The sequence below is a fragment of the Juglans regia genome, chromosome 16 (assembly GCF_001411555.2).
Source record: "Juglans regia cultivar Chandler chromosome 16, Walnut 2.0, whole genome shotgun sequence".
Taxonomy (NCBI): Eukaryota; Viridiplantae; Streptophyta; class Magnoliopsida; order Fagales; family Juglandaceae; genus Juglans; species Juglans regia.
The window spans coordinates 6,559,338-6,579,904 of NC_049916.1; the positions used below are offsets into that span (position 1 = coordinate 6,559,338).

The 20,567-nt window shown below is 32.8% G+C and overlaps 2 protein-coding genes across 2 annotated transcripts; one reads left to right on the top strand and one right to left on the bottom strand.

Moving 5' to 3' along the window:
- Positions 1 to 2,711: 2,711 nt before the first annotated feature.
- LOC109007555 (molybdate-anion transporter) lies at positions 2,712 to 8,974 on the top strand. The gene is made up of 8 exons (XM_018987268.2): positions 2,712 to 3,051; positions 4,515 to 4,659; positions 4,755 to 4,923; positions 6,377 to 6,647; positions 7,267 to 7,532; positions 7,611 to 7,826; positions 8,228 to 8,330; positions 8,563 to 8,974. Exons 1-8 carry the CDS (start codon positions 2,901 to 2,903, stop codon positions 8,622 to 8,624), a joined length of 1,383 nt encoding a protein of 460 aa, XP_018842813.1. The 5' UTR covers positions 2,712 to 2,900; the 3' UTR covers positions 8,625 to 8,974.
- A 3,219-nt stretch (positions 8,975 to 12,193) lies between these two features.
- Positions 12,194 to 15,181, bottom strand: LOC109007556. The gene is made up of 3 exons (XM_018987269.2): positions 14,919 to 15,181; positions 13,110 to 13,269; positions 12,194 to 12,673 (listed from the first exon to the last, which is right to left on the bottom strand). Exons 1-3 carry the CDS (start codon positions 14,995 to 14,997, stop codon positions 12,427 to 12,429), a joined length of 486 nt encoding a protein of 161 aa, XP_018842814.1. The 5' UTR covers positions 14,998 to 15,181; the 3' UTR covers positions 12,194 to 12,426.
- Between the last annotated feature and the right edge of the window lie 5,386 nt (positions 15,182 to 20,567).

Sequence of the window (20,567 nt, forward strand, 5' to 3'; positions counted from 1 at the left end):
ATATCTCTACCAATTTCAGTGACCAAGTCGTCTTGAAAATGCCATGGAGATTCTTATTAATTAAACTTAGCCTAGGAAAGATGCATGTACTTGGTGATTTTGCAGGTTTAGTGGCTGCACTTTGGATTCTCAGGACTCCTGGTACAGTCTTAGATGGCAATCTTTGCCTCGGAATCTGAACCGGCAGGGAGCATGATTATCATTAGTTGTTTTGGTGGGCGAGGAACAGATATTAGGATCATGTAAAGATGATGAGGATGAATGCAGGGTAACCGAAGGCATAGCAGCCATTCTTGAAAGCAGCTTCTACTGTAATTTTCAAACTTGGAGTTAAAACAGTTTATAATTGCATCATTTAAACTACTAATATTTTTTATGCTTGAGGGTAGGTGACAATTAATGGGTAGTTTGGATATTTATAGTTTTGTGACAATCAGGACTTGTGATGGATATTTTGAAGTGTCTCTTCCAATTGGTTTTCTTCCAACCCCTTCACTTTGTTTTATTGCAGGACTCTTCAAATACCCCTTCATCCGAATTGGCTGCAATTGGTCTTTGAGCTCCATATTCTTCATGAATCATCATGTTAAAGACAGTGCAATTTGCCTAAAGTTTTAAATCAAATCCCAGTTGTTGTGTATGCATTTCAGTCTGTTAATCATTGATAAAGACTTGACTTTGGATAGTGCTGTTGAACTACTAACCTGTTGAAATTGTGGCAAGTTTTTAATAGTTCAAATGGTATTTCTTTTCTCTTATAAATACAAGGTGGAGGAGATTGAGAATGAATTTTTACATCAAACGCCAAGGAATCTTCACCAACAAAATCATTAAATAAAGCAAGAATAGTAGGGTAGGACCTGCAACGAACATGTTGGCACCATGACAGTTCAATAAAAGGCACGTCTTCTTGGTCAACATCATTATATACATGCATACATTTGAGGCTGACCAGCACATGCATGATGCATCAATCCCTTTCGTGCTGAAAAGTGGTATGAATTCATTTCGAGTCAGTCTAGAAAAAGAAAGAAAGGAGAGTTTGGTACTTTAGTCTGAAAATAACTTTCAAAAAAAAAAAAGGAGTTTAAGAAATGTAAATTTTTCATCGTAAATTTTATCATTTTGCAGTGGCACATATTGAGCGGTGCATTTTATCATTTCCAGTAAGGGTTCATTTCCAGTAAGGGTTCGTTTGGACAGTTTTTCTATCTATCATCCAACGGTTCATGTAGCTCGTTTATTTTAAGAAAATATCTCATTTCATCTCATCTCATCTAATAATTATAACTTTCTCAACTTTTCTCTCTCACCAAATTAGCATATTCTATTTTGATAAAGATATTTTATGAATTAGATTTAAATTTCTTAGAGGGTAGTTATAGGCTAACTACCCTATTACTACACATCTACTACCAAAAAGTATTTTAAGTATTTTTATTTTTTTATCGTTTTCTTTTAAGTATTTTTTTAACATTCTTAATCATTAAGAAAAAATTAAAAAAATATATATATTTACTAATACACACTTTCTTAATCATTAAGTAAAATAAAAAAATAAAAAAAAATTAAATATAAAAAAAATAATAAATAGGTAATAGTAGGATAATAACCTTATCATTATTCTTTTTGTATAGGGGTAGAGAGTTTGAACCTAGTTCTCCTATTTGACGATCAGATCTTATGCCATCTGATCGAGAAGATTTTGACAATGTGTCATGTTTTTAATCGATTTTCATTAGTGTGTTGACTTATGAAGCCATATTAATATATTCTGATTAGAAATAATAAGATTTTAAATAAAGAGTAACATGCTTATGAACTAGTTAACATGAGCTATACAAATATTAACGTCTCGTTTTGTTTTCATAAATGAGATGAGATGAGTTGAAATTAAAGTTAAAAAGTTCAATAAAATATTATTATAATATATTTTTTAATATTATTTTTATTTTAAGATTTAAAAAAATTAAATTATTTATTTTATTTTATGTGAGAATTTAAAAAAATTGTAATGATAAGATGAGAGATTTTTAAAGTTTTCAAAATTTTAAATTTTAGTCTTGAAAACATACCAGACCTAAATCAACGATTATTTTAATCAATATCTTTCCATTATTCCAAAATATCCAATGAAAGATCTTATTATTATTTATATATATATGTGACGTGGTATTAAAAGATGACGAGATAATAATTATCAATTTTTTTTAGTAGTGTGACATCTAGCACAAATTTATCTTTTTTGTTTTTTCTTTTTTTTTTTTTATATTTTTTAATATATTTAAATATTTTTAAAAAATTAAAAAAAAATATTAATACATTAAAAGTTACTTTTTTAATTATTAAGTAAAAGAAATTAAATACATTAGCGATTAAAGTGAGAAAACAAATTAAGTGACATATTAGCATTTTTCTTTTTCTTTTTTCTTGATTAATTGTGAGCTGGCAAATATGTGAAGTCACCCTATGATGTGAAGAGTCTATATTTTTTTAATATATTTAAATATTTTTAAAAAATTAAAAAAAATATCAGAATCATTTAAAATCACTTTCTTAATTATTAAATAAAAAAAAATTATGGTGGAATGAAACGGTCCAATTAAGAGGACAAAGAAGGTTTTTCCTTATTCTTTAGTGAAGTTAAAGTCAGATGTATCCCTGTATGTACTAACAGTAATAACAACCACAGTCGGTGGATTGCATCCCGCAAAAGATAATAATAAAACAAAAAACACCAAGTGTTCTTCTACCCATATCTTTTTTTTTCTTTCTATATATAATCATTCTCTTTGCTGATACCTCAACTCCATCTCAGTTTTTGCAGAGAGGAGAGGAGGCATTACCCTCTCAAGTTCGTTCATTGTTTTTGTTTGCAGAGAGTCTAAGGGAAAGAGAAAATGGAGATTTTCTACTATTTGGTGTTTGGGGGATTGGGAGCTGTGGTGGCAGCAATAGAGCTGAGCAAAAACAACAAGGACCGAACCAACACCTCGCCTGCTTTCAATTCTTTCAAGAACAATTACCTTCTTGTTTACTCTCTCATGATGGGTACGTACGCTACCATTTTACCCCCCCACCACATACCAAACCGACCCAGTTTCGTATATCGTATCCCACCTCTGGATCTTTACTTCTCTTCGGATCTCCCTATTTTCTTTCTTTAAATCCTCAATGTGTGCTTTTATCTGTATATATATTTCTGTACGTATGTGGGTCTTCTGAATTTAGATCTGATCTGATATCTTTGAATTAGGAATGCCTTCTCTTTTTTCTGGGATCTTGATTTGTTTTCTGGATATGGTTGCATTGTTTTTCGTTGATTTTGGGTTTTGTTTAGTTAGCATTTGGTAATTCTTTGCTTTTATTGCTTTTGAAGGCAAAATTATTAGAAGAGAGGTGAAAGGGATGCTCTGATTTTGGATATTAGAAGTGGGAAAGTGCTTTGTTTATTAACGGGCGCAAGTGACTTATTGATTGTGTATTGGTTTGATTTTGAAGTGACTAAGACCAGTAGAACGGGTTTTATACGTCTGGTTGGTTTCTGAGGAACTTGAGGAAAGGAAACAAATTAGTGCTGCGTGTTAATTGTTTCATTAACTCTTTCATTGTTTTGGTGGCAACTAAGAGGAGCAAATCCTCTTAGTTGTTTTCGGATGGCAAATCCTCGGCTTCTTTTGTTCCCTTTGGTCATAGGCGTCTAGTATGAGGACTATGTTTCCACATGTGATGGGTCCATGTCGGTCAGATCTAGTTGGTTTCTTGACCATATTACTTTCTTTCTCCAGCAGATATATTCTAATTTCTTTCATCCAAATGTAATTTTTTAGGTTTACTTCAAGCACTCCAATGGATCCATTTTTATGACCCATTGTATCTATGACACGTTGGGTTGTTCAGAGACACATTGATCGATTAACAAGATACATGAAGTTGATAACAATCAACATTCAAAGATACAATACCTCTAGACAAAAAATGATATTTAATATTGTATTTTAATTTCTAATTTTGTAGTCACATTCTGAATCCGTTTGAATTGTGATAAGTAAATATATTTATATGTATATTATATTTTTGAAGTTACTCACTATTACTGAAGAACTTATTAAGAGATAAATCAAAGTACAAGGCTGCACTGGCCAAACGGAGGTTATTACAGCTAACTGTTACGATAAAAATAAAACCTAAAAGTTATAAATGTAGACAGCTAGTGATAGTTACAGAGTAAGCAATCTTAGGGAAATGCCCTAATTCATAGAAGGAGCCCTATTTCTGTCGGTGCTTTTAGCTCTTCTAAAGCTGGTATGCCTGGATCTTAATATCTGGAATAGCAGACTCCAATGACTGTATCTTCACCATTTTTGAAATCAACGTGAACAATAATATGTTCTTACCTATAATTCTAAATATTTATTCTAGTTGAAGTTGGAAATGACAAAAGCTGTGTATCTTGAAGTTACTAGTGATAGTTGTAATCAGTTTCCTAATGATTGCTATTTGTGTGGCAATAGCCGGGGATTGGTTGCAGGGTCCTTATGTCTACTATCTCTATAGTCAGTATGGTTTTGGGAAAGGGGAGATTGGACAGCTTTTTATTGCTGGGTTTGGGTCCTCAATGTTGTTTGGGACAATTGTTGGATCTCTGGCTGACAAACAGTAAGAGTTTCTCAGAACTCTGTTTGTGAATTCTTCGTGCTTTATCAATTGGAATTGTTTTCTCACTATATTTTGCCTTCACTAACTGAATGCAGGGGTCGAAAGAGAGCATGTGTGACATACTGCATAACATACATACTGAGCTGCATCACCAAGCATTCTCCTCATTACAAGGTTTTGATGTTGGGCCGTGTTTTGGGAGGTATCGCCACTTCTCTTCTATTCTCAGCTTTTGAGTCATGGCTTGTAGCAGAACACAACAAGGTGAGGGATTGTTTATTTATCCTTTCGCTATATTCTTGATTGTTAACTGACGTATTTACTCTCAAATGTATTATTTATATAAATCTCCATCTGGATAGTCCATGGGGACCTCCTAAATAATCTACAACAGGTACCTTGTGGCCATCAAAGTCTCTTTATCCTTCATTATGATTGATAACCCAATGGATGACCTGGGTAGTCAAAGCCTCAAGGTCTTATGGCTGACCAAAAGGCTTTTATAATTGACCAACCATGCATAGAGTAACACATTTTAATTTGCTATTATCTTTTTTTAAAAATTATTTCGATTTATTCCCCCTCCCCGCTTCAATTTATAATTGTACATTTCAACTCAATATTGACATATTTTTTGGGGAGATTACACTTTTCCCCTCAAATGAACACTCATTTTGCAATGCAACTATCAAACTACCAAAGTTGTTCTTTTAGTCTCCAAAGTGCAGCCACTTCGACATTTGCACCCTCTTTATAGATCCAGCTGTTAAGATCATGGCATATTACCCATTTTTTATGTTCATCTTATGTTTTGAATTAGGGGCTAGACGACAGCATTGGTAGTTTGGCAGTCTTAATGTGAAAGAAATGATAGTTTGGAGGGGTAAAGTGAGGTTTTCCCTATACTTTTTATGCAACAATTATTGCATCTCTTTTTGTTAAGGCTTGTATCTGACCTGATGAGATACTCAACATTGAATTCCTGAAAGAGGAAAATGTATATATAACTAATGAAAATTTGGATTAGTTTTATGTAATTTGCAGAAGTAAATGTTTATGCTACTTATAATCTTGCCACAGAAAATTATTTTAGCCTTCCATATGCCTTAAAATTGCTCTCTGTTCTAGAATGTTTCTTTTAAAGGAAAAAAGAGTAATGACACTATGTAGAATGAAAGAACGAAACCAAGAGAATTGGCTCGGTTTGGATTGAGAGGGGCTCTCAACCTATCTCATCTCATCTCAACATTACAACTTTCACAAATTTCCACACAAAATACAATAAACAATTCAACTTTTTCAAATCCCAAAACAATAATAATATTAAAAAATAATATTCTAACAATATTTTGTTCAACATCTTAACTTTCATCTCAACTCATCTCATCTCATCTCAACTCACTATCCAAACCTAACCTAGTGAAAGGTTGCTCTCTGTTCTAGAATGCCCTCAAGTTGCTTTCTATTATAGAATGTTCTTCTGGTTTATGTATAATATTTAGTTATTTGGAAGCTCTTTCCGAATACGGTATTTTCAGTGTAAGCTCTTTTTGAATTTAAGGTGTGTGAAGCATATTGTAAAGAGTTAATCAGGTTTTTCACTTCCCCATCATAAAAAACCAACTTCCAATATTATTTACACTGGATATCGATGTCTTCAATGACCTTGATCTCTTCATATTAATGTGTCGTGCCTTTTTCCCCTTATTCTGTGCAGAGGGGCTTTGAACAACAATGGTTGTCCATCACATTCTCAAAGGCAATATTTCTTGGAAATGGTCTGGTTGCCATTGTTGCTGGGTTGTTTGGTAATGTACTTGTTGATTCCTTGTCTCTTGGTCCTGTGGCACCCTTCGACGCTGCTTCGTGCTTTCTTGCCATTGGTATGGCCATCATTTTATCATCCTGGACAGAGAACTATGGTGATCCTTCTGAGAACAAAGACTTGCTTACTCAATTCAGGGGTGCTGCTGTAGCCATTGCTTCTGGTAGAGTTCTCATTTTCACTATGCATTCATCTTTTCTTTAAAATAACATCATAGCCTATGGATAGACTCATCTTCTGATGATTCCTCCCTGCACAGGTCATCCAAGAGAAATTATCTATGCCATGAGTAAACTCTTGTTCGAAAGATCATTATACTTTGATTCTTGAGATGGTCATGGATGCAGTAGCAAGGGTTCTGATCATTAATAAAATTAATAATGCCCATGTTTCTTTTTCCTGATCATTATTGAAATTTAGTAAGGGTTTTGGGCCTTGAAAGCAATTAGCTTGAAGTTTTTTTTTTTTCTTTTGGTTTTGTTCAGCATGTGAATGCATTTTATAAGTGCTTTCATCATATGTTTAATTTCTCTTGGATCTTGGATATTACGAATTACCTAAGTTTATTTCAAGTACATCTATTACAAGCTTTAGTTTTTTTTCCCAAATGAGACCCCCACTCGGTGGCTTTGGGCAGGTTGATTTTGGTTTCTTTGCCTTGCTTTTGTTTTGTCCTCATCATGCTTTGCTTGTTGTTCTGTGATCCTCGTTAAGTATTTATTTTCTATTTTCCTTTCGGTATTTTTGTCCCCTCATTTATGATCACCTTTTGTGTCATTCAGATGAGAAAATCGCATTGCTTGGCGCAATACAGTCACTGTTTGAAGGTTCGATGTACACCTTTGTGTTTCTCTGGACTCCTGCTTTGAGCCCTAATGAAGAGGAAATCCCTCATGGTTTCATCTTTGCAACATTTATGTTGGCTTCAATGTTGGGAAGCTCCCTCGCATCTCGGTTGATGGCTAGATCATCACTCAGAGTAGAGAGCTACATGCAGATTGTTTTTGCAGTCTCTGCCGCCTCTCTCCTGCTTCCTATTCTGACAACTGTATGCTATGTTACCATTATGTTTTTATGTTATTTTCTATTTCTTATGGAATTTCCTAACTTCAGTACTTTGGAACAGTTCCTGGTTGCTCCTTCCCAGGCGAAAGGCGGAAGCATCTCATTTTCGGGCTGTGTTCAACTTCTTGGCTTCTGTGCTTTTGAGGCTTGTGTAGGGATATTCTGGCCATCCATCATGAAAATGAGGTCCCAGTACATTCCTGAGGAGGCCAGGAGCACCATCATGAACTTCTTCCGCATTCCTCTCAATATTTTTGTGTGCATTGTGCTGTACAATGTATGTTGCATTCCAAAAAAATACTTCAATATATTGCTTGAATTCGTGACTTTATTGGCTTGAAAATGTTGGAATGTGTAGATAGCTGACACTGAGGCCCACCTGATTTGGTATGTGCTGATCATCAGGCACCTTCAGTTAACATGGTCCAATTTAAATTCCTTCAAATTGAACCTCTGCCTCGGCTAGAGTAGCATTGCTGGTACATGATACCCACCTAGGCCAATATGGCCAAATCCAACCCATTTTGAGCCCTCCTTTGAGATATACTGCAGAAGCTTTTGGGTGTATTTAGAAAATCTCCAATGAACACACCTCTCCAGGCCAATGATAGAAGTAGCCTCTCTTTTTCTCCTTGCAGGGGTCTGACACTAACAAGTTCTTTTGGTTTGTCTTTGAAGGTTAATGCATTCCCCATCACAATTATGTTCGGCATGTGCTCAATCTTCCTCTTTGTGGCATGTATCTTGCAGAAGCGGCTCCTGGTGATTGCCGAGAAGCCAAGTATACTCCTTGAACTATATAGTCTTGCAACTTAATTCAGGCTTATGTTGTATTGAGCAGAAAGGTGTAGGATATTAATTTTCCAATATTAGGCACATAAATAACAATATGACCATACTTATAAAAAAAAAACAATATAACCTGGATTATGACCCCAACTCTAAATATATTTACCAGGATCGTCTGACACTCTGTGCTTGCTTATAGATGACTATGTTTGTATTTGTTACAGAGACAGAAGATTGGACAACATTGAAGGAAAGGGATACTGAGGCAGAGCCATTAAACATCTGAGTCATTTGAGCTGACAGACAACTAGGAATTCTTGGGAGGTCGAAAACCACCACCGTTTTCATTCCGCTTACTGTTTGATTGATGAAGCATTCATTTTAATAGGGAAGGCTAATATTGTATAAGATAGTGATCTGCCAAGCAAAGGTAGAGAGGGCTTGGGTGAAGGGTTATGTAATCTCTGCGATTGTATTTTGGTTGTCATTAAATCAAAATGGTAGTGCATTAGTTACCTATTCAAGTATTCTTCTGGGGAGGAAAGATCTACTCTTGTGAAGCACATTGAAACTGCACTTGATGGGATCTCTCTTTTAACTTGGATAATGTGTAGATGCATTTTATAACCAACTTTATGTCGGATGTCATTTTTTTTATTTTTTGGCTCTGTACATGAAATTTTATTTGAAGTGGAAAAAGAGAGAAAATTGAACTTGGATTCTTTGGAGGGTTGTAAGAAAACAAGCTTCTGATGTCGGAATAAATTTGGTTCTAAATATTCTGCCAGCCATTTTGATTCTTGAGGCCCAAAGGGAGATTATAGAGGCTGTTAATAAAGGGTGTGGCTCGGTGGAGAAACCTCGCATTCCCTTCTATTTTGAACTGGATGTAAGACATGTATCTGAAATTTTTATAAGGCCAAAGATTTGCAAAGTCAACCACCATTAGGGGTGAAAAAAAAAAAACCGGTAAACCAGACCCGGATTGAACCGGTAGATTTTGTCCGGTATCAATTTCATTTTTCTTAAAATCGATCAAAATCAGTGTGGTTTCGATTTTCTTTTTTTTAACATCGAACCTGTTCGTATATATATTTTAATTTTTTATATTGTATAAAATAATTTTTATATGATTTTTTATATTATATCATAATTGATAATCATGCACGCATTGCATTATATATATATATATATATATATATATATATATTAATTATGTGCTCCTGTAAAATACTAGAGGCAAGCTAGGTAATAATGTTGATGTGAAAGTTGGTATAAAATTCGAAAACAAAATATAATTAACATGGCACAATGAAATTATATGAGCATCATAAAAACTAGAATTCATTTGCGGTAGTGGTCGAGAAGGATTTTGACAATTGATAGGATATGTAGCCTTCACAAAAATGACTTATTATCCAGAGGAGATTATATAAAGTAAAATCTCTTTTTTTTTTCTTTTTTTTTTTTTTATTTCAAACTTTGGAGTGATGTTTTTATAAGGTTATGAATAATGTACAACAAGTAAACTCAAGTCATGTTTGAATAAAACTATATCATACTCCACTCCTAAAGTCTAACCCGTATGTACGAATTCAATTTGTTTACATTATAAATCTCAACAATTTCCAAGGGATTTCCTAAATATCGATGAGTCATAGAAAACATGCTTCAATACTACTAGTGCTGATTTTTTAAGTCAATGGACATCTTCTTCACATCCACTGTCTGCTTAATTAATCAGTGCACGACCTTTCAAATTTAATAACTTGACCATTAATGTACGTCATGACTTTTCTTTCATTTTGGATTAGATTGATAATCTCAATCCACATTACTAGCGGAGGTCCTCTTGAACGTAGAGTTTTTTTTTCAATTATCTAACAAGCAGGTCTCACATTTATAAATTGAGCATGGACACTACAATATATTTATACGAGCTGACAACAATATTATGTACCCTGAAAACATATAATTAATTTTTTGTATTATTGAAAAATGGGTTTTCGATAAACATCTTAGTTTTTGGAATATCATTTTACTTTTTGTCAATGAAAAAAAATATATTTTTCTTTTAAACAAGAACCAAATCAATCTCAATCTTCTTTTTCCATCCTAATATATAAGTAACACTGAAATCTGGTTGGTGTAAATATTGCAAGTGATAGACCGCATAATCAACGTCCTATGGAAGACGGGCTCGACCACTACATATGTAGAAGATAAGCCCCTTGACATTGAAAGAGATAATAACAGCTAATGGGTCTTCGTCTAATTACTTTTTATATTATATATATTTTTTATATTATTATTATATATATTGTATACTACATTTCTAATTAATATAATATGAATTCTAATCTTATTATTCAATTTTATTAATCTCACTAATACGTAAGACACTACTTATATTATACTATTACCATTTTTTTTTAAACAATTATACTACTATAATTGAACATTAAAGAATTAGTACTTATTAATAATAAATACTAAATTCTCGCAATTAAGTTTAGCATTAAAAAAATTATAATATTAAACATATATAGTGTCACAGGTATAAATGGTAAACCGGAAAATCAGACCAGACCAAAACCAGAAAAACCAAAAGTTCCGATTTTGGTGATAAATTGATCCGTATCGGTTCTTAAATTTTCAAAACCGGTATATACCGGTTCGGTTTCAAAATTTCTCTAAAAATCAGACTGAACTAGACCGGTTACATCTCTAACCACAACTACGAACTTGAGCTAAGTCCTCCCTCTCCTTCGCGTATCTGTCTCTCATCAACAGCTACAGGGCCACCATCTTTTGCAGCTTCTCATTTTTCGTCATCCCCTTTCCTCAATGCCCAATTAAAGATCACATCCCAAATGCACAAAGAACATCAAGTCAAAACCAAATTGTGAAACTCGGGTGGCAGGCTGACAGCTATGAGGAAATGGTAGAATTAACAGAAAGTTGTGGCCCTTGCGGAGACCAAGCCACCCCTCCCGGCAGATGATCTCCTCTGTTGAGCAAGCGGAGGTTCACAGCAGCAGTAACGCCAAGCCAACCCAGATCAAACTTGTTGGGAAGGGGGGAAAAAAAACCGGGCAAACTACATGAATGTCTTTGCCTAGGAGTGAGATCTGGAAAACGTGATGAAATAAAAGCGAACTACATGAACTTGCTTAGGAAATAGGAAGAATATGTTCATACGTGGCCAGCGAAAGCACAAATGCTTCTCTAGAACGCCCCATGATCAATAACTGAGGAAACTCGCAATTATAAATAGCTCAAAACGCAAGGTAAAAAACTCCTTGGACTCTCATCGAATACTACTGGAGGAGTGACTCCAGGAAAGTATACTCTGTAGGACAGCTTTTCAACTCAAAATTCAGCAAGTATTTGGCATTGAAAACTGTATCAGTAGATTCTATCCTTCTAATTTGCATGGTTTGATACTTACATTGTGAACATTATACTGGTAGAATCTGATCAGCAAATCTTTTTTGGAGCGTTTGTATGCATGGATTTAGGTCTTTAAAACCCAAGTCCCTTGTTTGTATTATTTTTAAAATTTAGATTTAGATTTGTATCAAAACCAAACAAGCTTTTAAGTTTTTTCAAATTCCTGAACTTAAAATCATGGTTAATTTAAAATCCAAATCCAAATTCATCTATATAAACGCAACCTGTATGAACTCTAAAGTAATATTAACTCAGGAACTGATACAAAGTTAAAATGCATTACATTAGTTAATTTTGATTGACTTCACAGCTCATATCAAGGTAGCACACAGGAAAAGACACAGCAAATTGAGCACAAAAGAGTTAAATACAATAAATGAACCACTTGGGCAATAGCAAATATTGAGAAAATTGGGCATCACTTTGTTGGGTTAATGGAAGGAAATTAAAGGGGAAAGTGTTTACTGTGTAGTGTGTGTGTTTCATTCGAACTATAAGCACACCGAAATTCTACGCAAAATGAAGTTCATGCTGATGTCAAATCTGTTTGGAGTGTCCATAATACGTCCCAGATTATGTAATACATACAGATATTTTACAACAAATTCATTGTCAGTTGATACCTTGAGATCAATTTATAGCACTCGGCCACGTTTTGCATCTGTCGAGGCAACTTCCAAATCCCCAATGAAGAAAAGTATTTTGTCCAAAATCCCTCTACAGGATTGCTCTTCTTGTGATCCTTCACCATTGAAATCTCTTTTTGTGTTTAAAGTGCAACCAGTTGCCCCTTTCCTTTGTCTCCTTGAACCTAGATAGCGTTGAATTTCGCCTTGATGAACAAGATAGTAGTCCCCACCTTCTCTTATTATCTTCAGGCCCCTGGAAGCATTAAAATAATTGCAATCTCATTCGAGTATGTCCAAAAATTGGAGTTAGGATTATCCTATTAGTTTCCTTATTATATTACTGTAACTAAGTTACAAATCAGACATGCTTCCCTTTATCCAAAACATAGACAGTGCTGAAGAAGATATGCTCAAAACAGGAAAAGATCAAAACACTTCAATGCTTTATGTTTTGAATGAATCTACTTTTCAGACAACCAACTTCTAGTGGATATAAGCTTTGACTGATCTACCTATCTATAAAAACTTAATAGGAACACGAGAGCTTTCATAAGAATTTTACAAAAGTGATAGACAGGGGGCGGACAGAGGGAGCCACCAAGCATGTTTCAAAGGGAGGGCGACTATGAAGTGTGAGGGTGATCAAGTTTGCCAGGAACTAATCATATTAACTAGGGCTTTCAACTTACAATCCAACTCGATGACAACGATCTTGAACCTCATACACTTCTTTCCATGATTTTGAACCTATAGGGGCATAGAACACAGCACTATCTCCTCCCCATCTTTCCCTGAATAGGTTGGACCATAGGTTGTTGTCCGAGGCCAAGAACTTCCACTTCCTGCAAACTTTACAACAGCAAATCCCCATGTTCATAACTTAAAAATGATACCTCTAAGAGAAATAAAAAACCTGGAAAAAAGAGGCAACTTTAAACATCTTAAAAATGGAAGTGCTTCTATGTGGGTGTGTGAAAATTATACCGCCCAATAAATTCATTGTTCTGAGTGCAGCAGCTGGGAACATGCTCTGTTGAACCACTTTTAAACCTATTTTATTTTCTTCGTACTTCTTTAGCATCAATAACAAAAGAAATGTCAATAGTTCCACGAAATTCTACAACCATTTTCTTTTATCAGATTTGGTCTTGGTTAGGAAACAAATTATCTTAGTTCAGAGAACAAGATATCTTCCATTTTTATAATATGCTGGAAATTAAATTATCTGAACCTTCTTTCCAAGATGACCAGGCACTGCCTAATGCATATAACATACCATAGACTAAGAGTAATATGTCATATTAAGGGGTTTGCATGGGTTTTCAAGTAAGCTAAATAGATATCTAGTTATATGTTAAAGAGAGGTGCTACTCCCACCGCTGGGAGCTCCCGCTAGTGGTTTTGGGATGAGTTTTTTTTTTTTTTTTTTGTATTTTTTTAACACATTTAAATATATTTTAAAAAATAAAAAAAAATCAAAATATTATTAAAAAATACTTACGTAATCATTAAGTAAAAAATAATAATAAAAAAAATAAAAAACACAGCGGTAGAAACTAGCAGTAAGTAAAATGCCCAACTGTAGTATTTTCCCATGTTAAATGCCCAAAACTATTAGTATAACAGATTAAAGGATGAACAATGCCACAGTTGGGAAACATAAGCTATTAAGTAAAATCTTGTGAACAATATGGTTACTACTATTCAATCAGGTTATATTTTGTCTGAAAAGATTATGATTGTACTATATAACTAGTTCCAGTTATCATTTTACTGTCTACCCATCAAGTGCAAATGTGAAACTTTCAACCTCTCAAGATGCATGAAAGAGTTTATATGAGAAATGGTACAGATATTTGAAAACAAGACATGAACTTCCTGACTTATTTTAGTCTTGATTATCAATTTATTGCCTCCCTCTCCCCCCCGCCACAAAACAAGTTAGGTCCATTTATACCCCCTCCAATGAATAATCATTCTTCTTTAGGTCCACTTAATTCCCATGTTCAACATTATTTGAAAAACTTGTAAACTTGGGTTTGGGAAATTAAACTCAATTACGAATCAGGAAGTTTCATAACTGCATAAGCCACAAGAAAGCAAGTTTCCTTTTTTCTTTCCTCTTATTTTTTATTAATAAAAGAACAGCTTTTGTTTAGATCATTCAATAAAAAGGGTAAATCTCTATGATAGATCACAAATCTCTTTGACAATTAACAATTCCCATCATTAAGAGGAAAGAAAACAAAACCGATGAGAAAAGATGGGAGAAAAAGAACTACAAGAATTCAGAAAAAACGCTTTAGATATCTTATTAACATTTCCGGAAATGGGAGAAATGAGAAAGGAGTGAGAAAGGGGGAAAAGGAGGGTAAAACTCGAGCTGAAACTCAGAACCCAATCCAGAATACAGAAATCAACCCAGAAGAAAAAGCCAAAACCATGGTTGGTAGCAAAGAATATTAGAAAACGAGGCAGAAAACTTTGAAGGGACTAACCTTGTTGTGCAATTGCAAGGTCCTGGTAATCCAAGAAACAGAAAATCTTAAGGCAGATTTCCAGCGGTAAAGTCTCCATTTTTGTAAGTGCAAACCATACAACCTTAAAGCATGTCTTGCGCAATGTCGGAGAGCAATCAGATCTCTATCTTGATACGCTTTCCATGTCTAAGAACAGTTTCCTGTTTCGCTTTCTCGGGTGTTGGATTGGAACGAAGTGAATTTATCAGCCTACCCAACGATCTCAACTCGCTCGAGTAATGAAAAGTTAGATGCTCGCTACGATATTACTGCTTTCGAAACTAAAGGACACGTGTACAGATATTTTAGCGAGTAATTGACTTGTATTTTACAGCTTCGATTACTGAGACACGCAGTCACGGTTAAACACGCCACGTGTCTAAACCGACCGCCGAAAAATAGTTGCTTGGAACAGCTTTATGCGAAAATTGCGACGAGAGAGTTGGAGTGTCACAAAATTACCACAGTTTCATAAGGAAAACAAGTGTTTAAACAGTTATAAAATATTTTTAATAATAAAACTAAATTGTTCGGATATTATATATTAAAATTTTTTAATTTTTTAAAAAAATATTTAAAAATACTTCTATAATATTCAGATAATTACAATTTTGCCGTTGATTTTATTACGGACACGACAACTTTTAAATAACTTTTTACCATTTCTATTTCAAAAATAAGTTTTTTTTTTTTTAATGTTGTTTTTAAACTAACATGACATGTTTGAAAGTGTTATAGATATATAGTTACTAAAAAATAAATATTTTTTTAATAATAGAGCTTAATATTTAAGCTCTACAACTATAAGTCTTAATTAAAATCTATATTATCCACTATAATCTTAAATATGCACATATATCTGTACTTTTTATTGCAATTCAACACTTAAATGACTCGAATACCGCCTTCGTGGTGTGAATAGTACCAATAGGTTTTTTATTTGGCAAAGTATTTTGAGAACAGTTACAGTTATAAAAAGATCACACAAAAATAAATCAATAAATTGACGTAACTTTATATGATATATTAGATTTATTTTATAAAAAAAATAAATTTACAATCTAACGTATCACATTAAATCGCATCAATTTATAAATTTTACTTTTATAGAATCTTTTGTGGTTGAAATATTTCTTAAACATTTTTAGTAGCTCAAAAACAAAGTAAGAAATCTCTCTAATCCACGTGTCTTTTCTTTTAAAAAAAAAAAACAGTCTTAGGTTTATTCGATTTACGTGGAAACTAAAGATGAAGTTATAGAGGATGACAGAATATAATTTAGATACTTTGGTCGACTTAAATTTTTAGGACAAATGACAATTTAACGTAATAATTATACCCTCGTTATTCCTAACCTTAAAATATTATATATATATATATATATATATATTTTTATTCAAAATTTGAACTTCATTTCAGAGTGGTATTAAAGACCTCAAATTTGAGAACAAGATAGTTGATCTACAAAACAGATATGTTCAATAAAAGAATGAACATTATGCCACCATAGTTGCATCTGAGAAAGATTCCAAGCTTGTCGAGCGAGATGATGTGCTGCAGCATTTGATAGGCGACCACAATGCTGAAACTTGCACTCTCCAAAGCTCTGCATTAGTCTTCTAATTTCAGTAATAATTGTTCTTATAGTTGTGTAAGAAACTGTATATATACATATTAATTTTCCAAGACAACATGAAAGGGGCAAGTTTTAACATCAACACAACACAAGCAACATTTATCACCTTCGCTTGGGTGAAAAGGCCATGATCTTACCAATCAAAGAGAAAAAGCCTATGACTCTTCTGATTAATTTGATGTGGTCAAACGGACTTTTGTTAGATCATATTAATTATTTTTTAAATCGAGGAATATGGGAATCTGTTTGAGCTTAAAGTGGGATTATATTTTTTACTAATGATTTTTAAGTAATTTCTAGCTTTCTCGAACTGAATTACAATACCACCATCACATGCTTCTAAGGAGAAAAAAATTCTCCTTAAATTGTCTGAACTTGAGTCTCAAATAAGAGAGATAGATACGTCATGTATATCATACAGTATTTATTATTTATTTAAATATGCCGAATAACAAATTCACTTAATATGTCTGTCTCCCTCTCACTCTCAACCCTTGAGTTAGGACAAAAATTTAAGAGAGACCTTGATCCATACCATATAGGAAATAACAAAAGGGCGTGATTTTTTTTCCCTTCCCTCTAATTTCTTCTAATCTGCTTGGTTCCTAAGAAAGTCTACAGGTTGAAGTTATTTTCTTTCCTTCTATCTCCAAGAAATTATCTATTGCCTGAACTTAAAAGATTAGTGAATAAGAGGTCACTTTAATTGGAATAAGTACATGTATACCTTTCGACATACATCCATATATGTTATTAGAGTAACGCAATTGTTCATTTTTCAAAAGATGAGAATAAACAATGGGAGGGAAGCTTTGAACATCCATATCCATATATATTTGGACCATATGGTAGGTAAAACTTAAAAGAGAAGATTAATCTATCACCCCTTTACAGTGGTTTAGATTTTCTTATATGGATTAGATATGCCTATATCTTTTCTATATGATAGGAGTTTAACTGTCCATATCCTGATCTTCAACAGAAAGAGGGAATAAGATCTCTAAAAGTTTTGAGGCATTATAAATGAAAAATTCTTCTCATCAGTCACTATTCACATCTCACACCGCACATCCTATGAAAAACACTTCCACACTCTATGAAAAACACTTCCACACTCTATGAAAAAAAAAATTACACGTCATGTGTGAGGTGTGTGAAGTGAATAATTGTTGATTTGTAGCAAAACTCATTCTAATTACATGGAAATAGTTAACTCTTAATCATATTTTTAAATTAAATAGTTGGTATTTTTATCGTATCATTATTTATTTATAATAACTATTTGGTTTTTAGAGCTAATGGTTCCTAATTATAATGTGATAAAATATTGAGAATTTAATTTGAAAGAAATAGTCAAGAATAACAATTACAAATTTTAAAAGTAATAACATCTCATATGAAGTCATGTCAGTTTGTAAGTTTACTTTTGTAAAAAAAATTTGTAGCTGTAACAGTTCTCTTATATATATATATATATATATATATATAGATATATAAACTAGACAGAAAAAGTAATGGTTAGGAAGAAAACGCTAGAATGCATGAAAAGACAACACACAATATAGAGCACGTACATGATTCGCTTGATGAAGAGGGATTAGTTTTAAGGAGAGTATTGCAATTTACAAACTTTTGATATCATTTCTTAGATATATTTTCTTATTTAAATAGAATGAATAATCTTAATGTATTAAGTGTTGGAATCTATCTTATGATATTTAATGTTGTCAAATCTATAAATATCTCTCTATATGAGAACCGCTACAGCCACAAAAAAAATTTAATAAAAGTAAATTCACAAATTGACATGACTTGATATAATATGTTAGATCTACTTTACAATAGAAATAACTTTACAATCTGACGTACCACATCAAACCACATAAGTTTGTGAGTTTACTTTTGTACAATTTCTTTGTGGCTAAAGCATTTCTCTATATATAATTACAATAAATTTATACATCAAACTAATACTTAACACACATTAAGGAGATAGGGATCCTTAGACTTCTAGATATAACTTGCAATTGGAGCATTCACATCCGGTTTCTTAAATTTTTTCCTAAATTTTAGCTAAAAATGACATTTCCTAGAATTTTATCCTAAATTTTACTCATCTTCAAAAAAATTTCTATATCTCATTCCCTATCATTTCTCTGTTCTATTAAAATGATATTTTTTTATTCTTTTTTTATTACTTTTTTCTCACTTCCATTTACAAACTTAACTACTCAATATTTTTTCTTATGTTTTGAACTATTACTCTAGTGAATATTTTAAACAAAAATTTAAATTATTTTTTTACAGGTACGATAATATTTTTAAAATTAATACTTTTATATTTTAGTAATTATTTAAATTATTTTTAAAATTATTATTTAAAACTATAATAAAAATGAGTATAAGAAAAAGTGTAGATGATTGAAAGAATAATTTATTTTATTTATTAGAATAAAAATATTGATAAAAGATGATTTAGGGATGAATAATGATTCCCTATATTTGGAGAACTACTGTTCATCCCCTAAATTAAAATCCTAAAATATGGAATGGGATAAGAGAGACTTTTTCAACTTTTTCCTAAATTCTTCCCTATAATTTAGGGATAACAATGAAATAGAACATGAGATGTGATGCTCTTAGACAATAATTATATGTTAGCCAATTTATGAGTGCTCCTCGATTTACGCACTGATGTTCTTCATAGATTTCATTTTTTCTTATATCCATCATTTGAGCTTCGGGCTCATTCTGATACTGATTGGGCTGGTAATCTTAATATCAACTATTTACCATCGGTTCCATTTTTTTATTAGGGACTTCTCTAAATTCTTGACGTATTAAAAACAATCTGTTGTTACTCTCTCTAGTACAAAATCCAGGTATCTGTGTTCTTACAAGCTCAACATCAGAGCTTTTATGGTTATGTTGGCTTTTGACAAATATGAGAGAAAATTATTTACACACAATATTTTTCACTATACTTTACACAACTATATTTTAAATAAAAGGTATTTTTATAAAACATCTTATAAAAATAGCATCCTTTTACAAAAATACCCTCATTTTATAAGATTGTCGTACAATGTATTGTATGAATATCATTACTCATATTTGAGTACCCCTCAAATGATTTGTTCTTCCATTTATTGTAACAATCGAAGTGTTGTACATATTGTTTATAATAATGTTTTCCATGAGCATACCAAATATCAGCATTATTTGCAACAAAGTACCTTGCTTCTTTGCTCCATCTACTCTAAAGACTAGTTTGCTGATATTTTCACAAAATCACGCCCACCCAATCGTCTTTGTGATCTTGTTTCCAAAGTTAAGTTGGCTTTACCATCTAGAGTTTGAGGGGGCTGTTGATGTATATTTGATAGGTCTAGAATCTTACGCTAATATTGTTTGAATATTATGGTAATATTGTTAAACAATGTAAATACTCTAGGTCAAAAAATATTGTATTTTTTTTATTTCCTTACATCACTTGCCTTCTTTTTCCCTATAAATAAGCCATCTTACAGCACATAATCATTCAATTAAGAAATTGAAATTCCATTCAAATTCTACTTTACTTATTTTCTTCAATTGACATTCCCATATTCACCAAGGTTTCAGAAAGAACCAATTAACATTCCCGTAACCGAGGTTTCTGAAGATTCATCGCAGTCCAGCAAGTCCACAGATAACAGATGCCTCAAGAAAGACACGGTCCAATGGGAAAGTCCAGGGACTGCCATTTGGCAGCATAGAGTTCCCGTGTGTACCAGCCATTACTGCTATGTCTACCACCTGTAATAACACCAATTTTCGTTTTTGAAGAGTGTAGTGCTATAAATTATAGCTCTTTATATATGAATATAAGAAACAGAAAACAAAATATACCTGTGTCATGAACATCGACCCCAGTGAAATCTTCATGTAGTTGCCAAGCTTAAAAGTCTGCCAGCAAGATTTAGAGGTTGAATCATGTTGATGCATCCAAA

What these genes read in the sequence shown, in the direction of transcription:
- LOC109007556 (XM_018987269.2), bottom strand. Translation starts at nt 14,997, where the DNA reads ATGGAGACTTTACCGCTGGAAATCTGCCTTAAGATTTTCTGTTTCTTG. An exon ending in CCTTGCAATTGCACAACAAG is followed by an intron (nt 13,270 to 14,918) that starts GTTAGTCCCTTC and finishes GCTGTTGTAAAG; the next exon opens with TTTGCAGGAAGTGGAAGTTC. An exon ending in CGTTGTCATCGAGTTGGATT is followed by an intron (nt 12,674 to 13,109) that starts GTAAGTTGAAAG and finishes TAATGCTTCCAG; the next exon opens with GGGCCTGAAGATAATAAGAG.
- LOC109007555 (XM_018987268.2), top strand. Translation starts at nt 2,901, where the DNA reads ATGGAGATTTTCTACTATTTGGTGTTTGGGGGATTGGGAGCTGTGGTG. An exon ending in TGCTGTAGCCATTGCTTCTG is followed by an intron (nt 6,648 to 7,266) that starts GTAGAGTTCTCA and finishes TGTGTCATTCAG; the next exon opens with ATGAGAAAATCGCATTGCTT. An exon ending in TGTGCATTGTGCTGTACAAT is followed by an intron (nt 7,827 to 8,227) that starts GTATGTTGCATT and finishes TTGTCTTTGAAG; the next exon opens with GTTAATGCATTCCCCATCAC.